General features: G+C 44.4%; 2 protein-coding genes across 7 annotated transcripts in view; both read left to right on the plus strand.

Annotated features, from left to right (window-relative positions):
• Positions 1 to 21,996, plus strand: part of ripor3 (RIPOR family member 3) — a 62,905-nt gene that overhangs the window by 37,462 nt on the left and 3,447 nt on the right. For 4 of the 6 annotated variants that reach the window (XM_030420515.1, XM_030420514.1, XM_030420516.1 and 1 more), the window contains 22 exons: positions 6,181 to 6,279; positions 7,907 to 8,062; positions 8,171 to 8,249; positions 8,379 to 8,402; positions 8,881 to 8,934; positions 9,066 to 9,089; positions 9,177 to 9,326; positions 14,848 to 14,911; positions 15,034 to 15,077; positions 15,203 to 15,328; positions 15,455 to 15,600; positions 17,178 to 17,304; positions 17,413 to 17,573; positions 18,024 to 18,251; positions 18,395 to 18,467; positions 18,571 to 18,834; positions 18,940 to 19,085; positions 19,162 to 19,309; positions 19,414 to 19,543; positions 19,660 to 19,824; positions 20,063 to 20,227; positions 21,750 to 21,952. In XM_030420515.1, coding sequence (XP_030276375.1) covers positions 6,182 to 6,279; positions 7,907 to 8,062; positions 8,171 to 8,249; positions 8,379 to 8,402; positions 8,881 to 8,934; positions 9,066 to 9,089; positions 9,177 to 9,326; positions 14,848 to 14,911; positions 15,034 to 15,077; positions 15,203 to 15,328; positions 15,455 to 15,600; positions 17,178 to 17,304; positions 17,413 to 17,573; positions 18,024 to 18,251; positions 18,395 to 18,467; positions 18,571 to 18,834; positions 18,940 to 19,085; positions 19,162 to 19,309; positions 19,414 to 19,543; positions 19,660 to 19,824; positions 20,063 to 20,227; positions 21,750 to 21,952 — 2,775 coding nt within the window. In that variant the 5' untranslated portion in view covers position 6,181. Of the gene's footprint in view, positions 1 to 6,180; positions 6,280 to 7,906; positions 8,063 to 8,170; positions 8,284 to 8,378; positions 8,403 to 8,880; positions 8,935 to 9,065; positions 9,090 to 9,176; positions 9,327 to 14,847; positions 14,912 to 15,033; positions 15,078 to 15,202; positions 15,329 to 15,454; positions 15,601 to 17,177; positions 17,305 to 17,412; positions 17,574 to 18,023; positions 18,252 to 18,394; positions 18,468 to 18,570; positions 18,835 to 18,939; positions 19,086 to 19,161; positions 19,310 to 19,413; positions 19,544 to 19,659; positions 19,825 to 20,062; positions 20,228 to 21,749; positions 21,953 to 21,996 lie in introns of those variants that run through there. The other 2 variants (XM_030420518.1, XM_030420519.1) reach the window with 2 other exon arrangements.
• Positions 160 to 3,688, plus strand: LOC115583557 (restin homolog). The gene is made up of 2 exons (XM_030420521.1): positions 160 to 312; positions 412 to 3,688. Exons 1-2 carry the CDS (start codon positions 198 to 200, stop codon positions 2,919 to 2,921), a joined length of 2,625 nt encoding a protein of 874 aa, XP_030276381.1. The 5' UTR covers positions 160 to 197; the 3' UTR covers positions 2,922 to 3,688.

Below are 21,996 nucleotides of genomic sequence, written 5' to 3' on the forward strand. Positions count from 1 at the left end.
TGAATATATACACCATGTACAAAAGGCCATCAAGATTTTGTAAACAGAACAGTGTTGTTGCTATGGCAACAGAGAGAGGAACATCATAGCAAAGAATGTTCTTTGAGTCAAAGCCCCGTGTCATACATTCTAGAATGTTAAAAGGTTTCAGGAGATCTTCTGACCTTCTGTTTGCCATTTGTGCTGAGACTATCGCAATGGAACGTACACAGAGTGAGAGAGGACCAGACACGAGACCAAAGATGAGAAAGGAGGGTGAACACTTTAAGGATAAGGACAGAGGAAGACCCAGGAGGAGTGATCGCTCAACAGGTAGGAGAGGAAAGGAAAGCGTGAACAACTTAGACGGGAGTAATCTGGAAATATCCAACAAGGTTCAAACTCAATTTGATTTGTTTTCCCCTCACCGAGACTTGCTCTGCGAGGAACCTGAGGTGATGACTGAGGTGCAGACTTCTCACGGCGAGACCCTTCAAGGTACATCGCAGGAGAAGAAACAGCAGGAGAATCTGAAGTCAGAGGAGCTCAAGGATCTGAAATCAGAGCTCCAGACGGTCTCAGAGACTCACACAGTCCTTCACATGGCAGGAGCATCGCTTGAGGCCCACACAACACCCAAACAGCTAGAGCGTGATCTTGTATTTGAGAGGGCGGAAGTTCAGAAGCTGCGGGAAAAACTGTCAGAGAAAGAGAAAGAGGCTAAGAAGATGGCCGCTGCCCTGAAAGAGGTAGAGGATCTTCTGAAGAAAGAGCGCCTCTGCTGGCAGCTGGACACAAAAACCCTGCTGGATGAACACACTGAGGAAAGATGGAAGCTCGCATCTGCCCTGAAAAGGGCGAAGCAGCTTCTGGAGGATGAGCGCTACCACCGGCAGAAGGAGAAATATTCCCTGCTGGAAATGATCGAGAACACTACAGCTCTTCATGAGGTTCAGCTGGATGAGCAGAAATGCGAGAACAACACCCTCGCGGCTGCTCTGAGGAATGTTGAGCAGGAGTTTGAGAGTCGTCAGGTGGAGTGGCAGGAGGAAAAAACATCCCTCATTCAGAAGATGCAACAGGAAGCAAATGAGGCCGTGGAAAGATCTCAGGCTGCCCATCAAGCCCAGCTTGAGGAGCACAGAGAGGAAACCAAGAAGATCGTATCTACCCTGAAAAGGTCAGAGGATCTCCTGGAGACTGAGCGCCTCCGCTGGCAGCAGGACACAAAAACCCTGCTGGATGAACAGACTGAGAAAACACAGCAGATCGCATCTGACCTGAAAAGGACAAAGCAGCGTCTAGAGAATGAGCGCAACTTCTGGCAGACGGAGAAATTCGCCCTGCTGGAGGAGAAGGAGAACTCTACAGTGCTCTATGAGGTTCAGCTGGAAGAGCAGAAATGCAAGAACAAAACCCTTGCGGCTGCTCTGATGAATTTTGAGCAGGACTTTGAGAGACGTCAGGTGGAGTGGCAGGAAGAAAAGACATCCCTCATTCAGAAGATGCAACAGGAGGCAACAGAGGCTGTGGAAAGATCTCAGGCTGCCCATCAAGCCCAGCTTGAGGAGCACAGATTGGAGTCCAAGAAGATGGCAGCTGCCCTGAAAAAGGCAGAGGATCTTCTAAAAACTGAGCGCCTCTGCTGGCAGCTGGACACAAAAACCCTGCTGGATGATCACACTGAGGAAAGACGGCAGATTGCATCTGACCTGAAAAAGGCAAAGCAGCGTCTGGAGGATGAGCGCTACTACTGGCAGAAGGGAAAAGTCTCCCTGCTGGAGGAGAAGGAGAACTCTACAGCCCTCTATGAGGTTCAGCTGGATGAGCAGAAATGCAAGAACAAAACCCTTGCGGCTGCTCTGATGAATGTTGAGCAGGAGTTTGAGAGTCGTCAGGTAGAGTGGCAGGAGGAAAAGACATCCCTCATTCAGAAGATGCAACAGGAAGCAAATGAGGCCGTGGAAAGATCTCAGGCTGACCATCAAGCCCAGCTTGAGGAGCACAGAGAGGAAACCAAGAAGATTGCAGCGGCCCTGAAAAAGGCAGAGGATCTTCTGAAAACTGAGCGCCTCTGCTGGCAGCTGGAATCAAAAACCCTGCTGGATCGTCACACCGAGGAAAGGTGGCTGATCACGTCTGACCTGAATAGGGCAAAGCAACTTCTGGAGAATGAGCGCAACTTCTGGCAGACTGAGAAAGTCTCCCTGCTGGAGGCGATGGAGAACGCTACAGCTCTCCATGAGGTTCAGCTGGATGAGCAGAAACGCGAGAACAAAACCCTTGCGGCTGTTCTGAGGAATGCTGAGCAGGATTATGTGAATAGTCAGGCGGAGTGGCAGAAGAAAAAGACATGCCTCATTCAGATGGTGCAACAGGAAGCCAAGGAGGCCGTGGAAAGATCTCAGGCTGCCCATCAAGCCCAGCTTGAGGAGCACAGAGAGGAAACCAAGAAGATTGCAGCTGCTCGGAAAAAGGCAGAGGATCTCCTGGAGACTGAGCGCCTCCGCTGGCAGCAGGAAACAATCACCCTGCTGGATGAACAGACTGAGGAAACACAGCAGATTGCATCTGAACTGAACAGGACAAAGCAGCGTCTGGAGAATGAGCGCATCTTCTGGCAGAAGGAGAAAGTCTCCCTGCTGGAGATAGTGAAATCTGCAGCTCTCTATGAAGTTCAGCTGGGTGAGCAGAACCACGAGTACAAAACCCTCGTGGCTGCTCTGAGGAAGGTTGAGCAGAAGCTGGAGAGCGATCAGGTGGAGTGGCAGGAGGAAAAGACATCCCTCGTTCAGGCCACCGAGGAGCTTAAGAGGACGCTGCAGGAAAAGGAGCAGGTGTGGGAGGAGACAGAACAGTCTATGAAGGCCCAGCTGGAAGATCTGAAGAACAAGAAGAAGAACAAGAGGAAATGGTACAGGAGGTTATTCGGTTTGCCCTGAGCCACGCTCAGGAGCTGACGGGAGACGGACTCAAACACATGCATTTGTTCTCCCTGAGCGACAATTGGTTTTCTCCGAGTGCTTCGGTTAGCCAACCTTAATTGAAGAAGAAATTCTTAAATTACAAGGAAAAAAACTTAAATTAGTTCAGGTGTGTTTCGCAAACATATGAGAACAAATGCGTGTAGAGATCCAGCCTTCTGAGGAGAGGGGATCTCTCTCTGAATCGCCTTTCCGGAGGTTTCTTCTCGTGTCCCTTCAAGGTTGTTCTGAGGTCGTCAGGTGGAGTGGCAGGAGGAAAAGACATCCCTCATTCAGGCCACAGAGGGTCTCAAGAAGACGCTGTAGTAGGAGGAGACAGAAAGCTTCATGAAGACCCAGCTGGAAGATCTTAGGAGCTACGAGAGGAGAAAAGAGGAAATGGTTTGGAAGGTTCTTCTAGTGGACTGATCCACGCTCAGGAGCTGACGAGAGACTGACTCAAACACACACATTGGTTTCATCCTGAGCGACAATTGGTTTTCCCCGGGTGCTCCGGTTTGCCAACCTTAATTGAAGAAGAAATTCTTTAATTGGAAAAAAAAGTTTAACTAGTTCAGGTGTGTGAAACTATCAGTGTGTTTCACAAACATACGAAAACAAATGCAGAAGACTGACTCAGACACACGTATTTGTTCTCCCTGAGCAACAATTGGTTTTCCCCGGGTGCTCCGGTTTGCCAACCTTAATTAAAGAAGAAATTCTTTGATTTAAAAAAAAAAAAAAGACATACGAGAACAAATGCACGACCCAGCCGTCCGAGGAGAGGGGATCTCTCTCTGAATTGCCTTTCCCGAGGTTTCTTCCCGTGTCCTTTAAGGTTCATGGGGAGTTTTTCCTCGTCTTCTTAGAGAGCTTGGGCTGGGTACCAGTTCCTGATCTGGGTCCAATAAAATTTCCACTAGTCTTTGCACCATCCACGCCAAAAAGGTCACCATTGGCGGGTCAAGACCTACCCCACTGAACTGATCCATCATCATGAAGTTTTGGCATAACAAAAACAATTGCATGAAAAATGAAATAAAATAAAACAAATAGCCTTAAAAATGTTTGAAAATAATAAAAATGAAAATGTATTATAATAATAATGTCATGGTTGTCAGTTGTTCTTGAGAATTTAAAGTGTGTTGTAAAGCTTGAACTACTCGGAGGTCATTTGACATGCACATAAATGAAGGATCTGAGGACTTCCTCCACTACTCATCTAATACTGAGTATTGAAAAGTGACACGCCATTATATAAATCAACAGTTTCTTTAAGATTTCAACAGTAATATCTCTTTTGAATTTAATCTCTCTGCATTCAGAGCCAAATGAGCTAAATCACAAATTAAATAAAAACAACACAAAGGCATTTTTTAATAGACCACTACTGTATATGGTATGAGCTACTTATTTCATCAAACGGCTTTAATGACATAAGATTGTGTGGAAGACATTCAGCCAGAGCTCCGACCTCATCACCCACAGCTGTAAACAGGACGGGACGACCGGTGTCCTGAATGTGTTCACATAGGAAGGTTTTGATTCTGAAAATCATTTTCAAAGAGCGAAAATAAATAAAATTAAAGCTGCAAGCAGCGATGAACAGGCCCTCGCTCCACGCACGTTGGGCTGCGGCGAAATAAAGCACATCACCACGCCCACCATATTTGACGGAGGCGAAAGCTTTTGATAAATTTTCATCTTCAAGGTCTGAGGATGATACTGAGTGGATGTGACGTCTGTGGTGTTAAATCTGTAGGGGGAGTTCGTTAAAGTACGAGGCATGGAAATGTTTCAAAATGGCGGCCAAAATCAAAATGGCCGACTTAGTATTGATGCATAGACGTAATCAGGGCGACACCCTCTACATGTGTGAGAAATTTGATCTAGATGGGAAATGGTATGTTAAAGTTATAAGGAGTTGATGGTTTATGGCGAAGGATCAAAATGGAACGCACCACCTCGCCCTGCAGGTACGATGAAAATCAAAATGGCTGACTTCCTGTTGGACTGAGGGTTTTGGTCCCGGGACATTTTTTGTGCGTCTGGTCATGATACATATGCATACCAAATTTTGTAGATGTATGTGCATGTATGATGCAAGTATTTACAGCAGGGAGCACTAGAAAGTCCCCAGGCCACACCCCCAACCAATGAAAGTGAATTATCACATTTTTCACCAGATGTGTGGTATATTCCAAATTTGGTGAGTTTTGGGCAGTGTTCAGGCCTCCAAAACTGCTGCCAGTGTTGAGAAAAAGAGTAATAATCCTAGCAGATTCAATAGGTCCTCGCACTGGTCAGTGCTCGGGCCCTAGAAATTAAAAAACACCAAATTCATTCATATTTACAATTGTATGTCATCATGCACGTGTGAGATATCAGACAGCACATCTTCAACATCGTCTTCACATGCAGTATTACATGTGCAACATTCATTTCCAGTGTGGTCACACGTGATAATCGAGTGGACTAATATTTCATGTTTCTGCAGGGTCTTAAAAAGTCTCAGAAAGTCAGTTTTAGGCCATATTCATATATTTTGCATATAGGTCTTAAATTACGTTTAGTTAGTCTTAAATATGTATGTTCATTTATCGCTTCCGTTCCAAGTTCATCCAGTTCTGCTCGACCCGAACTCTGCGCTGCCTTTGCCGTCTCACATTCAAGTGACATTCAAACCATCTTCGGCTCAACTCCGACGTTAAAAGTGGCGTTGCTTTGGATTTTGAACACCTTTGCTAAACATTTTGGCAACAGATTTGGATGTAAAAAGTTATATTTTAAACTTTTTCTGGGACCACACTTTTCCTTACTTTTTCGTGCTTCGTGTCAGTCTTTAATTTAGTTCAAAATGGTCTTAAAAAGGTCTTAACAAGTCTTAAATTTGACTTGTTCAAACCTTCACAAACCCTGTATTATATAGTTACTGCAATAAAAATGAAAACAAAACAAAACAAAACATAAAAACACCTGTAATTAAACTCTGAAAAGTGCTTAAAGGTGTGCTATGTAGTTGTGGAGAGAAAATGCGTAAGTGAACAAACAAGCTGTTCTCAGAGGAAACCAGAACACTGTTTGAAGCCAGAAATGTGGCAGGGTCCGCCACATATAAACAAAGTACAACAGTATGACATTGTGCTGTCCCTTTAAGGGTTTGGGATTTTGTGGTACATTAATTAGAATCTCTCTCATCGCCCCTGTGATTATTATTTCCTCTTTCTGTCTCTCGCAGGATGTCGGTGAAGCTGCGATTCGACTCTCCGTCCGACGGAGGTTTGAGCCACAGGAGCCGCTCCTTCACCGGGTTCAGCTCTCTGAGCGGAGGACGACGGTGAGCGACACCGTTACAGCCGAATCAGGGAATTTGTCATCACAAGACATTTAAAAAAAAAACATCTGCTAACCGGTTTATCGACCAGTTTTGAGCCAGTCAGCACTTGAAATATATAGGTTTGGCAACTAAACTAGCACTGCAGCTTAAAAATAATAGATATATAGCTTGTTAGCAGTTGTATTTGAGACTAAGGAGCCACAAAAGCATCTAAAACAGACCAAGTAACATTTTCAGGTTAATTAGCACGCTGTTTAATGTGCTGCAGCTGAGTAGCTAATTAGCTCCCTGGCCGGCAAACTCATGTTGGCAGTGCTCTTTTACCTGGTGAATATTTGGTTGTTGGTTCAATAAGCTGAGGTGCACGGACGAGATCAGGTTCAGGTGTGTGTGTTTGATAAGAGGCTGTGAGAGTAGGCTCTTGTGTAGGCGGTTAGTCGTTGTAACCTGTGAAGTGTTCCCTGCTGGATTTGGTTAAAGATGATTTAATGGCAGTATGGAAACAACATCTTCATCTAAGCTGCGAAGATTTGAAGTGACAACCATTTGAGTACACAACAAATATCACCCTGAAATGTTTCCCACACTGCTGAAAATGTGTAAATATAAATGTGTATAGCTTAAAAATAAACAAATCTGGACAATGATGGAAATTCTTCTGCTGTCTGGATCACGACTCATAATGTTCATGCAAAATTAATTCAAGTTCAGACCTTGACATCGACCAAAAACTAACCACTATCATAAAAACAAGTATTTGAGGAGACTCCTACTTATTCCCATAATTGTCAGGATGAACTCAGCCCAGTGAAATTACACTCACGCAGACACTTTGACCAGATTCTGGCCTCATGTCGACTCTGTGTGAGTTGTTTTTTCGTACTCTAGAACAGAGGAACAGATTAAATTAAATCAGCTATTGTTCTTTAAGATTTAAAACATTTGTCGTGTGGAGGGAAATCCCTTTCCCCCTCAGACGTTGATGGCCAGACAGTGAACGCACCACAGACTGTAAAGATGGTATTTCTGAATGAAGAAACAACAAGTAACAAACACACAGATGTCGACCGTCAGTCCCACGAGAGAGAACGGGGAACAACATGTCACGTCAGAGCAGGAATGCACTTCCTGTGAAACAAAAACACACTATGTCTTTTAAACACACACACACATACACACTCTCTGTTCAGTATAATGCTGTGTGGTCTCCTGCAGGATTCTCCATCAGGGAGCTTTGATGGCGACCAGGCCGCTAAAAACATGACATAAACACACCGCACACACTGACAGGGGACGACAAATTTCACACACCATGAAAACCGCTTTTATAGCCCGAGTGCATAATTACAGAAGAAGTTGGCTAAATCAGAGCGGAGCTTCAGTCGGTAAAAAACACAGTAGAGTCGTGTGTGTGTGTGGACACAAACACTCACAGAATGCTTCACAGTATTTCACTTTTTTTGCGCCGTTCACTTCCTGTTTCTTCCCAACAGTCAACGGTTTCTTTTAACAGTGATGACGGAGATCCCTGAGCATCATCATCATCATCATCATCTCGCTCTTTATTTTTGGATGATATAAGTATAAAACTATCTCACTCTGTCTTCGTGGATGTTCCTGTTTTTAGGTCGTCCTCAGTTCGTAACTCCATGCGCTCTAAAGCCGGGGCAGGAGGTAAATCTCCCAGGATGCACCTGTCTCCCAGCAGAGGGGGAGGAGCAATTTGGTCCATGCAGCCGGATGAGGTGGACAGGGTCTTCCAGGCGTTACGCAAAGGACTCACGTATGTACACTGCTCCAGAACTTGAATACTGTAAATGTGGTTAACTTATATGGTGTGAATGCTGCTTTAAAGTTTGAGTCACTCTTGTTGCTGCCGCGACGTCTACAGGGAGTTTCTGGAGGGTCACCAGGCCGAGATGGACTTCCTGTCGTCGCAGCAGAGAGAGACCAAGAGAAACTCCAGACTGGTGAGGACAGAGACGGGAAAGACACTGAATATGTGTGAGAGAGAGAGAGATTGGCGATGGTTTGATTTATTTTTCATCCACGTACAATGATGATGATGTATTCTCTCTTTCTGTCTTTTGTGTTTCCAGGCCTTTCTGTATGATCTGGAGAAGGTAAACTTTGTGCCGCAGCCATCACATACTTACATATGTGCTTTGATATATGTCCATATACTACATAACATACCAATACACTGTTAAAAAAAAGAGAAAGGTTTGTAGAAATGACTGGATAACAAACTGTCAAACATCTATTTTATCAAAAGTCAAAGATAGTAGGTCAAGTTGTTATACTGAATGACCCTAAATCAGGATTTCACTTTATTTCTTTTTAGTAGAAAACAGTGGCTTATAATTTGGGTAAAAGTAATCACCATAAAATTAATGGTATTATTCAGTATATATATAATATTTAGCTTTGAATTCATGGTGTAAAAACTTTCACCATTCAGCAAAATCATACGTTAATGACTCTAGAAATAAGATGTTAAACACCTGGATATTTGTCTGTGGGGGAAAAAAAGATGTTCAGGTATATTAACATTAAAAAAGATCATACAGATCGAAGGTAATCTTATTTTTGCCTTCGCAGGAGATAAGAGCGTTGGAGAGGTACATACGAAGATTAGAATTTCAAATCAGCAAGGTAAGGCGCTGTTGTTTCTTCCTACATTTGTTTCTTTAGTTTTAGTTTAATCGTGTTTTTTTTTATTAAAGGTGAAGTGAATTTTTACTCTCTTGTCTACTTTTTAACGTGCTACGCAACAAAATCACCAGGGACACAAACAAGAACACAGTAATGTGAGTTGTTTTACTAACATCCGAGTTCAGCCAACATGTTTCAGGCTAACATGCGCCGCGTGTTGTCGGTCGCCTCCGTCCGTGCAGGTGGAGGAGCTGTATGAGACGTATTGCATCCAGTGGAGGTTGTGTCAGGGAGCGGTCAACATGAAGAGAGCCTTCTCGCTGTCGCCGTCCACCAGAGCGTCCAGAGAGAGTCTGCTGGAGCTCAACCGCAACCACCGACACAGCCTGCAGGTACACCGCTGTGTTGAAGGTTTGAAGTGAAACAGAGCACAAATGTAACAAATAACCTCTTTCACAGCAGCATGATCTGAAGTCAGGTTTAAAGTGCTCGATTTCTGTTGCTGTGTCTCAATTCAGGGTCTGCATCCTTCGAAGGACCCGGCCTTTGAGGTCTTCGAAGACGAGTCCTTCGGAGAGACCTTGTTAACCACGTCAGCCGTTGTTAAATGTGACGGTCTAGCCTTTGGAGCATTTCCTGGTTGCGTCACCAGATGTTTTACCCTTATGTCACGATTTCTGCCGCCCAGGCCCGCGAAAGTGACGATCTACACCACGTGATGTCGCCATTTTCTCCTTTTATTCTTCTTCGGGTGAGCAAAGAATCTTGGGATATGTGAGGCCACGAAGGATAGTAGCGGAAAAAAAGAAGGCCGCATTTGGAGGAGCCTTCAGATTGGAACAGCCTTCGCGCCGCGTTGTGACGTAATTGGCCTTCAAATGCTCCTCTGAAGGAGGCAGACCCTGAATTGAGACACAGCATATGAGAAGTCAAATGGTCGGAAGCCATTTTCACTGTAGCTGGACCACACCTTTGATTACTCTTTTCATACCTGAGCCAGATTCTGGACAAATGAACTCTTCAGGTTGAAGTAATAAATAATGGAAATAAGCCGATAACTGTATTTTCTTGTTGTCTACTCAATATAATCCGTTTCATCTGCACCTTGTTCCTGGGCTCCGTTTAAATTCGTCTCAGGTGCAACACATTAATCATCGCTGTGCCGTGATCTGACCATGTGTGCAGCTGACAGAGGTCACGCATGACATCATCACTTGTATGATGAATCACTAAAAGTCAGAGTTCAACATCCTGTCTCTGGTCCTGACCCAAGAACCAGCCCAGCATCCTGAAACACGGGTCAATAGTCTCAAGAGAAATAATCCAGTTAAAGCTTTTAATGCTGTAATTTTCAAATACATCATAAACAATCTGCACATCTTTATATTTACAGGTCAGTGCAGAATTTTATATGTTTATAAAACAGTCAGCAAAGTCAGAAATAACCTCAGCGTTTTTTTTTTAAAGTAGCATCTGTTAAACAGACGACCTGCAGGAGTCATTAACAGGTTCATCATGACTGAAACCAGGGGTGAGGTGTCTTTCATTATAGCTCATTCAAGTGGAAAGAAGAAATGTGTGTGAAAGTAAAACTGAAAGCTAAGAGAGTAAATAAAGAAAGTAAAGATCCGTGTAACTCTAAATCACTGTCAGACTTTCAGTGCGAAAGCTAAACAGTAACTCAAAGATTCAACACTCACTCACACTTTTTAAACTTGAGGTGGTAAACGTGTAAAATGTTTGACGGAAACAGATTTGCCGAATAAACTCGGAGACAGCGAACATTCAACACACACGGCCGATCAGCTGTTTCTGCTGCGTGCATTATATCATAACATTTCTTCATCGTCTCCGTACAGCGTGCAACACGGCCGATGTCGGCTGACATGCATGAACAATTACAGCGACTCTGCGTGGGCTACACCGCGTCATCCTGTGGCAAAATTATGCTCAAAGTAACCCAGTTAATTCCAGCAAAGCAGTTCATGGAAACACATTTTGAATTTCTTATAATTTGCTTGACCATTTATGGAAACATGGCTGTAGAGTTTTGTGATAAAACTGCACATTTTATCGTGGCTTTTGATTGTTACTCATACGAAACTGTGAGAAAAAAAAAACTGTGAGATAAACATGTGGTTTAATCAGCACACTGTCAACTGGATGGATTATTTTGGCAAAGGAGACGTGCTCATTAACCCGGACTTGAACTCAAAACTGTGTGCATAAAAAGTCTTAAAGCTTCTACTTCATGTTACACTTATATTTATTTTTGCTGTCACCAGCAAGACCAGCATATGTTGTGTTTTGGTGCTGGTCTATGCTGGTTTTTCCAGCAGAGAATACTGATGATTGCCAGGAAAGAAGAAACACGCATTTGTTTTTCAGTTTTCTCTCGTACTTCACCCGTTAGCTTAGAGAGGAAATGTCTCTTTTGTGCCCACTGAGACACGAGCCTTAAACCACTGGTTTAATTTAAAAAAATGTTCTTTTTTTTATACTATAAACTTAAATGTTCTTTGTGTAAAACTTAATCTGAAAAGTGACTGAAGTTGTCAGACAAATGTAGAGAAGTGAAAAGTTCAATAATTCCCTCAGAAATGTTGAGGACATAGTAAAGTATAAATACCACAAAATTTTACTTCATGAGAAAATGTCCAACCACCCGTGAGTCCTCAACGAGAGAAACGATATCAAAGTCATGATCAAACAAATTAAAACAAATTTATGATTACATATGTCACTTTATGTCTAAACACAGGTGACTTTCAAATTATCTTTAGGTTTGGAAGAGAGTTTTCTGCAACAGCAAAGTTTCAAATTGGTCAAAAATAACAGCTGAAAAAACATTTAACACAGAATGGAAAGAAAGAAAGGAAAGAAACGCAGTTAAATGCTGATAATATAACATCACATCATTCCTGAATGATAGAAATGTTGTGTTAACTGAGCTGCAGCCACAAACACCCAGACAAACACTTGATTAAAAATGTTATTGATGATTACATAGTTGTGTGAGAATGCAGCGTGATGGAAGCTGAAGGAATCTATTCATCCAACACTTGACAGTCTGTAGAAATGCTTCATAAAGGTTTTTTTTGAAATTTCAGTGACGCTGCAAAAAGTAATTTCATCACCACAGAAAAAAACATCTGGGAGCAGATTCTGTTGTGTTCTGAATGATCCCAGAGCGCGTCGGTTAAAAGAGCTGCGTTTGAAACGCGCCCGGGCCAAAAGTGTCGCCACGTATCCGTCACGTCCGCGCTCGGTCACGACGCTGCCAAGGGAAATAATCTGCTGTGTGAGTGATGGTCCCGCAGTGAGACCGCAGGCTGAGGGTCATTAACAGACAACTGAAGACTCATTCATACCCCATCTGTCTGTCTCTCTCTCTCTGTTTATTATCTTCATACTCTCCTCCTCCTCCTCCTCCTCACTTTTCACTTCATATGGTCACGTTCCAAAATTCTCCCTCAACATTTTGATCTCTCGTCCTTCTACTCGTCAGCCAGAACACATTTTACTTGTTTAAACACACACAGTGCGTCACATCCGCTGTTAGAGGTCAAAACGATGGAAACGAAAGATGTAGTTTGATGACATCGTAGTTAAAGTAAAGTAGTGTGGCATCATGGGAGTTGTTGTCTTGTTTCTAACACAACCACCATCTGCTTCATACGCTTTCTTTCCTCTGCACTCGTTATCTTTGATCACCTGATGAAGGTCTGAGTATCAGATCGTTATCGTTATCAGATTGAGGACCCCGTGTGTCAGTTTGAGGGTCTTGGATGTGGAAAAGTTTAGGAAACACTGACTTATAAGTACCTAAAACTTTAAACTAAATGTTGGGCGCCCCAGAAGCTCAGCTGATAGACATGCGACCCAGATACAGAGGCTTTGTCCTCACTGTCCCCCTCTTTCACCCCACTTCCTGTCCTCTCTCAAGCTGTCCTGGCAATAAATTCTTGAAAAGGCACAAAAATATATATAAATATAAAAAAAACAACGTTGCACAGTCAGCTTGACTTCTGTCTTAAACAGCAGAAATGGAAATATGATTTCTCTAACACAGTTCTTGACTAAACAGATAATTCTCTGTTCTGGTCATACGTCAGATAAGAAACATGCAGAGAACTCGCTGTCACATGTTCATTCAGTTCAGAGAGGTCAGCACCTCCGTATGTAACACTGACAACATCTGTCTTCTCACACACACACACACACGCACACACACACACACACACACACACACACACTCTGAAACAGTGCGTCATCATCACTATTGATATCGGAAAATATCCCCAGAAAAATCTGAATCATGTGACGTTTTCTGAAACCAAACTACCAGAACAAGTATTTGCAGCTTACGTCTCTGCAGAACCACAGTCATGTTGAAAATGTGGGTTTCTTTGGGTTCAGTTTTGAATTGCATGTGGCGACAGCGCTGTGTTTATGTTCTGGTTAGGTTTAGTCACATAAAACCGCTCGGTAAGGGCGAGGAAAACATCTGGCGTTGATTTAAATACCTGTTTTTGTCGCCACAAACACGGCCGGAGCCCTGATGTGTCGTTAAACATATCCAGTGGTTTCACACGAATTAGTGTTAAATTTAATTGTTCCTCCAAAACAGGTAATGTGAACTGGATTTGACGCGTGTTGTAGAAATATCAATATGGGTCATATTCATTCGTGGTTTACAGAAACATTTTATCAACATTTTATTGTGGCGACGTTGCGGTTTTCATGTCACCACATCGCTGCTGCAGATGAGTCTGTTTCACGCGAACACGTCCTTCTCTGTTAGCAACACAATCAAGAAATGAGTTTTATCCAGCTAGAGGCTTCAACCAGCTTCCTCTAATCTATGACCAAGATTATGTTGGATTATGGAGGTGAGATATTTCAATTTTCCCAGAAACATTTCCTTTTCTGGCCCGCCAAGAGACTTTAGGTTTCTTGGAAGTGTTTACTTTTTACCTCGGGCACTTAAAAAACTCAACAGGTCCCTTCCTGAACCTCAAAAAACTGAGCCCGGTCTCCTGCAGGGCCACCGACACCAGTTTCGAGTGAGCAGTTATTGAATTGAAAACACTCTGATTTCCGTCTGTAACCAGAAGCCTGATCTCTGGCATGAACACGCAGATATTAAAGATGTTGTTTTTCAGTGCGCTGGGATTGTGCTGGCAGGTATAAATTGTTTTAAAGTCCCACTGAATTGTAGAAAATACAAGATCACGACTTCCGATTGGTCCTGAAACATTTATAGTTTGACTCTGGTGTTTTTACCACCTGTGTCCGACTCTGTGTTTAGTCAGGAATGTCAACGGGCATATTTAGGTGCTACAAAAGTCATAAACTGGCCACTTGGTTCGCAGTTTTTTGAGTTTGGTCTGCGGCGTGTGACCGACAGCCGTGACCTCCGCCAGTGAAACATCAGCCCACACAGGAAGCAGCAGTCTGCTCCACACATGCTGCTGATTCGTCTGCAACTTAAGTTCTTTGTCAGGAATTTATCATCGGAATACTTTGTTTTTGTAGAATAATCAGTATCTTTTTAATCAAAAAAAGTTAAAAACTAATTGCTGAGCTTTCCCTCCCGTCGGGAAACGACTCTGGATCGGAGCTTTAGACTGAACCAGCGCAAGAACTTTTCCTCAACAAGAATCAGCAGCAAGTACGGCCGTAAAATGAGGAGAAAGATCATCTGTCAGTCGAAAAGCTGAAGAAATTTGTTGACAACTATCTGCTGCAAATATGTCCAGTAGATGACCCCGACCTTTGACCTCACGTTAGACAGAAGAGAGCTAAAGAAAGAGCGTACGGCTCACAAAAAATAAGAAGTGTTAAAGGCTCCCAGCTGAAGATTTATTTATCTTTTCTAAAGTTCCACTCTTCTTTTCCTTCTCTCTGCAGGACATGTCAGTGATGGAAGGAGAGTTAGAGATCCTCCTCGGAGAGCTGCACATCAAAATGAAAGGTACGCACACACACACACACACACACACACACACACACACACACACACAGTCCCAGAGCAGTTCACAGATTATCCGGTGACACGTTATCTTCTAAGTATTGAACATGTGTTATCACTTTCAGGTCTGATTGGCTTCGCTCGGCTATGCCCTGGAGACCAATACGAGGTGAGCTCCTCTGTTTCGAGATGAATATCACGAGCTTGAACAAATCGATCGAGAAGCCCTGACATGCAAACAAACTGACTTTTGGTGATTGGTGATGTCATGTCTCGATGATGTCACACGACCAGGTGATCGTGCGGCTGGGCCGCCAGCGATGGAGGATCAGAGGGAGGATCGAGTCGGACGACACGCAGTCCTGGGATGAAGAGGAGATGGTCTTCCTCCCGCACATACACCACAACTTTGAGATCAAGGTCACAAACACACACAGAAATACACACACGAAACAAATTTCCTTTTAAATCATGTGTGCATGTTGTTGTGTGCAAGATATCTGGTCATGTGTGCAGCTCTCTCACCTGTCAGATCTCTCCTGCCAGGTGACGGAGGCGAAGGGTTTGGGTTGGCTGCTGGTTGGCATGGTGACGTGTGCGAGCGCGGACTTCTTCGTGGCGAAGCCGCAGCTGATGTTGGTGGACATCACTGAGCTGGGAACCATCAAGCTGCAGCTGGAAGTCACCTGGAAGTATGAAAACAAACATTCTCACACACAAATATGACTTAATCTAGACAGACGTGGAAGTCGCTTGTGACAGTAACAGATGTGGCAACGTCGTGACGTCAGGAGGACAAGATCTGCTGAAGGTGATGGGTGGCGCGGTGACGAGGAGTGAAGTCAGAGATGTTCCCAGAAAAGGAAAGCGGAATAATTGGATGATGTGAAGGGGAGTGGGTGTGGACAGCTGTGTCAGGAAATTGAATTTGTAGCGTAAAATATGAGGTCGTTTTTCTCTGAGCCTTCGTCTCGACCTCAGAGTCGTGGCCCCTCGTCGCGTCCCGCAGCTCTGCAGCCTGTCGAGGTATCGAATGATGACTCATATGTATGACGAGTGCCGCCGGTGAACAAACACATCAGACATCTTCCTCTCAGAGGAGACAGAAGTGAAGAGGTGACAGAGAGAAGAGTTACTGTTCAGAGAGAGAGAGATTAGCTTTTTCTTTTCTTTGATTTAAACAGCTTCCTTTCTTTTATTTCACCAGATGTTAACTGCAGTGAATCAAAGCCGAGCAACAAACAACATGATGTAAACAACACGAACGATGTGTTGGATTATTCTAGATTCACATCCAGTTTCTGTTGTTGTTGTCTTCGTTCTCTGCCTCTGCGTCCTCCGTACCTCTAACCTGAGCCAGCTGTCGCTGAGCAGCTCATTGAATTCAGAGTGTACATCATGCACGCACACACACACACACACACGCACACACACACACACACACACACACACACACACACACTCTCCTGTGCCCTTGCACCATGACAGATCACATTTCAGGGTTTCAGAGGCGCCAGGTGGAGGACATTTCATGGATTTTCCCCAAAGAGATGGAAAATCGCACAAACACGCACATGGCTGCTGAACTCACACACACACACACACACACACACACACACACACACACACACACAATGTTTTTTTGAGCCTGAAAATGAGTCACACATTTCAGACTTTTCCTTCAGTCTTTCTGCTGCATATAAAAACTCTTATTCATGATAAGTGAAGTCAGTTTTAGTTCTATAGCCCTGAATCAAAACATTTGAATTTGCCTGGAGGAGCTTTACTATCTACACAGCGTATGACATCATCTGTGGTTAGACTCTTATTTCAGATGAGGGAAAACTCCGCACAAAAACCTTTAATGGTGGAAAAAAGAAAGACAAAAGAGGGATTTGCTTTCCCAGGATGGACGGAGGGGGAATAGATGCCATGTGCACAGCATAGATCAGAAAAATAATCAGAATATTTCCTTATTTTGGTTACAAAAATACATAAATATGTTGATTCTAAGAAGCATTAGTGAAAAGTATGAATGGAGGGTGCTGAGCAGCTTCAGGTAAAAGGAAAAGCTGTGGGCTTAAATACAAAAAGGTTGTGTGACTTTAGAAAAGTCGACGTAGGCAAATAAAATACTGTGGCTGCACTGCAAACTCAGGTGTGAATGTCTGCAGACGTTTAAAGAGGTCATATGCCGCTCTTTGGGTTTTGTCTTTCCTTAATTGTGTTATGAAGCAATTTTTTTTCGTGTTTGTATTTGTACGTTCAGTCCGTTCGACAGCTCTGAGAAGATGAGGCCGCTGTCCGTCAGCAGGCAGTCGGTGTCGAGCAGGAAGAGTTCAGTTTACAGCTGGACGGCTCCGAGCACCCCGTCCTTCACCGAGAAATACTTCATAGTGAGTTTACGCGGAGCTTTCTGACAAACAGGTCACGCAGTTTGACTTTAGGAGCTTTGGTTTGATATATATGTTGATTTCTTGCTTCGTCTTCTTCCTCCTCTGCAGTCGATGGTGCGCGAGCTGAAGGACCGAGAGGGTTCCCTCCCGTCGCTGGTGTCTAAAAGCCGACACAACAGAGGAGGAGTTTCTCTGCTCAGCTACCTGTCGGACCCCTCAAACACCTCCATCACGTCAAACCACAGACCGCAGAGCGCCTATAACCTCAGGTATGTGATCCGGGCAGGTGAGCATCAAAGGATAACACTGTGTCTTGGTGTTTTCGGCAAAAGAAGAGATTAAGTAATGTCATCCTGATTCTTTAGAGCTTTACTTAACAAGCATTTTGGCTTGTTAGCCCATCAAATAAAACAGTGTTTGCTTTATTATAGACATTACCTATGATCAGCTCAACGAAAGAGTCATTTACTTACTCAGATTGTTTGATTTGAAGCATTTTTAGAGGCCTGAAGCGGAGAAAACAAGTTTTTTTCATTTGTTTCTCCTCATTTGAATCAATTTATGACTCTAGAGGTTCATCTTGGGCCCCCACGGAGGATCCTGACCTCCATGTTGGGGAGCTTTTTGCAATTTTACAAAGATTTAAATGAGAGGATGAACATCAGTTTCCTCTCTGTGGGAGATTAATAAAGAGATAGTTGTGTTCTCTTCCTCCACAGTCTGAAGCGGACTCACAGCTACCCCTCCAGCCACAGCGGAGGCACCAGTCTGGGAGGAAGTCAGACTCAGCTGTCCCTCGGGGAGGAAGGATCCCTGGAGGTCTCTGCGGAGGAGAGGGAGAGGAGGAGGAAGGAGGAGAAGGATGGAGAGGAGGAGTGGGGCAGCGTGTTAGACACTCGCTCTACACCAGCAGAGAGTAAAACGGGTTCCCTGCTGGCTCTACAGATGTGAGCATGAACTCAAATAATGAACTTATCGTATTTCTTTAAAGCAGCTATCGTAGAATATATTGTCTTCCTTGTACATGTCATCATGCTTAATCTTGTAAAAACTTTACTTGATAATACTGCATGTTTTTATTTGAATACAGGTCGAGCACGCCGGACATCCTCAGGAAGAACACGGCTGGAGATCCAGAGCCGGAGACAAACAGTGTAGCTAAGGTAAAAAACTAAATAAAACAAAATAAACTTTTTTACATTTAAGCGTGATTCAACAATCCTTTAAAAGTCCTTGAGGCAAAAGTCTTCCCCTCATTCGTTCCAGGACTCTCCAGACTCTCAGTCTTATTCTGCCCCTGACTCGCCCTCACCCACTGCTCAGCCCCCTGCTGTAACACCGTCCTCACCCACCCCTGCTGCTCCGGCCCAGGGGAGGCCGGGGGTGAGCGGCGCCCAGCGGAGGGCTCAGGCCGTCAGGCTGGGAGCTCTGATCGCTGAGCTGGAGAAGACGTTACAGAAGCAGAGCTGCTCTGAGAAGGAGCTGAGAGCCCTGGACCACCAGATACTGCACCTGTCAACCATATTAAAGGTGGGTACTTATACACACATATACACACACACACACACACACACACACACACACACCAGTAAGGGAACATGTGTGATCTTTCTGCTCTGTGGCGTCCTCCTCCAGAACGACCTCTCTCTGTTGAGGAGCTCGTCATCAGAGGAGACTCTGGCTGTAGAGGAAGTTCTGGGCAGTTTTGACTTCCTGTCGAATGACTTCAACGGAGATGATGACGCCTCGTGTTTGGGCAGCCTGAGGCTGAAAGACAGCGGGTGAGTTCACAGACAGAAGAAGAAGAAAACACTGACGTACTGCGAAACAACTCATCTCTCTTCTTTATCCTTTCAGCATCAGTTCTTTGCAGCAGAGCACTCTGGGAAAGTTCAGCCAACTGGCTGCTGAGGAAGAACTGGTCATCGCCCCTTTGACTTCTGGGAATTGGGGTCTTGACCAGGCTCTAGAGACGCACCTGGATCTATGTTGCATCCTGCTACAGGTACATAGTGTTTCTCTAGCATGTCGCGAGCCTTTTGTCCACATTAAAAAAGCTCTTAGCTGCTTTTTTAAGAATTCTAAAAAATGCACCAAATGTTTCCTCAGCTGATAAAAACGACCGACTTCAGCCCGTCGAGGAGGGAGCTGCTGCAGGAAACGGCTCTGCAGGCTGAAGTCCTGGACAGAGTCAGCTGTCTGCTGCTGGAGAAGAACGACAGCATTTCTGCACGAGACAGTGAGTCGAAAAATCTGTGTTTACTACATCAAATCTGGGCGCAAAACTGCGAGGTAGCCATTTCTGGTTCTGGTGGCGTACATGAAGGTAAACACACCTCCTGTCTTTACTTCAAGTCCTCCCGAAGGCCCAGAGGACGAGGGACGTGCTGCTGTTCTGGGAGGAGTGTGTGACCGACAGCGGCTCTCCGTTCTGTTGCCACTCGGACAGTTTCTCCAGGACGCTGAAGAAACGTTACACACACAAGGTGAAGGCCAAGCAGCCCGGCCAATCAGAAAAAGGTACAGAAGCACCTTATTCCACCTTTCATACTCAAACATCAAAATCTGGATGTTTATGTACTTCATTATCATTTCTTCACCTTGTAGGGAATTCAAACTTTTCCTGCTTTTATCGCTTTTTCTAAAAATGTATATAATAGTTAATTATCGGCAGCAACTGACATCACACACTGCAGTGTTCTCACTCGCTGACTGAGCTCTGGACACTGAGCTGCCTCCTCTCTCTCCTCCTCTGCAGTGTTTTCTCAGCTCCTGCAGCAGCTCCAGGCGGCCTGTCGGATGGTGCCCAGCCCTCGGCCGGTCTGCAGCCCAGAGAGAGTCACCCTCTTCCAGCTGTCGGTGTATCTGAAGCGCTGGAGCGTCCAGCAGCTCGGAGAGCACATCTCACGCCTCTCCAAAGAAGGTACAGCTGTTTTTATTTAAAACGCTGGACTTCAGGTTTGCACGTCACCGTTTAGTTTGATCTTTTCTGATCTTGAACATCAAATGGGAATTCCAGTATTTTGAAGGGGAAACCCTGAGGCAACGTGAGACTCTCCTCTTCCCATCTCCACCAAGCAGAGAAGCATTTTTAAAGGTTTTGAATAAAAACACATCTAGACCACAAACAGACATGCTGGCAGTCCAGCTGAGGGAAGAGAGAGCGCCACAGGAACTTTGAAGAGCCGGCCTTTAAAACTTCTGGCTTCAAGGCAGGAACCAATCAGCTCCCTGGACAACCTGCACTCACTCAAACACACACACACCTGCAACCAATCACACACACTCAAGTAATACATACAACAGAAATGTAGTTGTTGAAACCTGAACATCTATGAAATCTTTTTGTTTTGTCACTGACAGTTATGTGAAGTGTCCAACAACATAATGGAAAGAATCCTTGTTGTTAAAGAGAAACTTTTAACCAAACCAAACATTTTGTGGTAACAATTAGTTTCACTGGGAACAAGAGGTTTGCAGATATTTAGATGTTACCATTCAGTTTCACAAGAAAATTAGTTTTCAGGGCTTTTTAATGGCCACGAGAGAACACTAAACAGTTTTCATTTAAATGTCAATCCATCATTATTGTTTTTTAAAGGACGCATCACACTCGACAGGTGTCTTCAAAGTTTGTGTATAGAGACGTGTATGTGTGTGTGTGTGTGTGTGTGTGTGTGTGTATTTAAGGATCGGTATGCTGTTATACTTTAACTCGAGCGCTTTAGGATCTGAGAACGTTCCAGAGATTCCCGCTTTCTGAAGGCATCTGGACCATCTGTCAACATTTCTGACAAACGGTTACACCAAACCGACTGGGCGAGCGTGTGTGTGTGTGTGTGTGTGTGTGTGTGTGTGTGTGTGTGTGTGGGAGGACAACAACTCTTCTTAAAATACCTTTCAAGTTTCATTCAGGCTTCATTTATTGCCAGAATATCTCCTTCCTTCCTTCCGTCCTCTTCGCTTCCTCTCCTCCCTCATGTGGCTGCAGCCTGTTGATGTCTTCAAACATTTAGTTTTCATGGATCGACACGTCTGAATCTTCTAAAACAACAAACTGTGTTTCGCTGCTTAATTCAATCCGGGAAATGGATAAAAGTCCGGCTATTTATTTTTAACTCAGTTTAAACACCAGGCGGATGGAGTTTACAGCCGGAGTGGCACGAAGAGCCGAGGGAGATAAAATTGAAATTGCTTCTTTGAGATGTAGAAAAAAAGACATCAAAAATATCTCAGGGCTGTTGATGAGCTGCACAGTGTGAGTAGAAATGTCAAGGATGAATTTTGAACCCCAGATTTTAAGCTAATAATGAGGAAAAGATGTTCCGTTGGTGCTCGGAAAATATGTAAATGTGGCTGTGTGCTGATGAAAAACCTGTGATTGGCTCCAGCGCTGAACAGATGAGTCGTATTATTCCCTCATCACGACCGCTGATGTGTTTCAGAGTACATCCTGTCGGCCCTGAAGAGCCCCAAAAGGAGGCGGGGTTTAAACAAACTGAGGGCGCGGTCCATCGCGGAGCTCCTCCCACTCGGATGCACGCTGCAGACTCTGGCCGCCCTGCAGATCGACTCCAACCACAAAGTCTGCAAAGCTGCCGTCAGCTGCCTCTGCAGGGCCGCCGGCTGCAAAGCCTTCAGGAACAAGGTACACCGAACTGTCCACTCTGTGAAGCCAGAAGTCTTGATTTA

Source organism: Sparus aurata, chromosome 6 (genome assembly GCF_900880675.1).
Source record: "Sparus aurata chromosome 6, fSpaAur1.1, whole genome shotgun sequence".
Taxonomy (NCBI): Eukaryota; Metazoa; Chordata; class Actinopteri; order Spariformes; family Sparidae; genus Sparus; species Sparus aurata.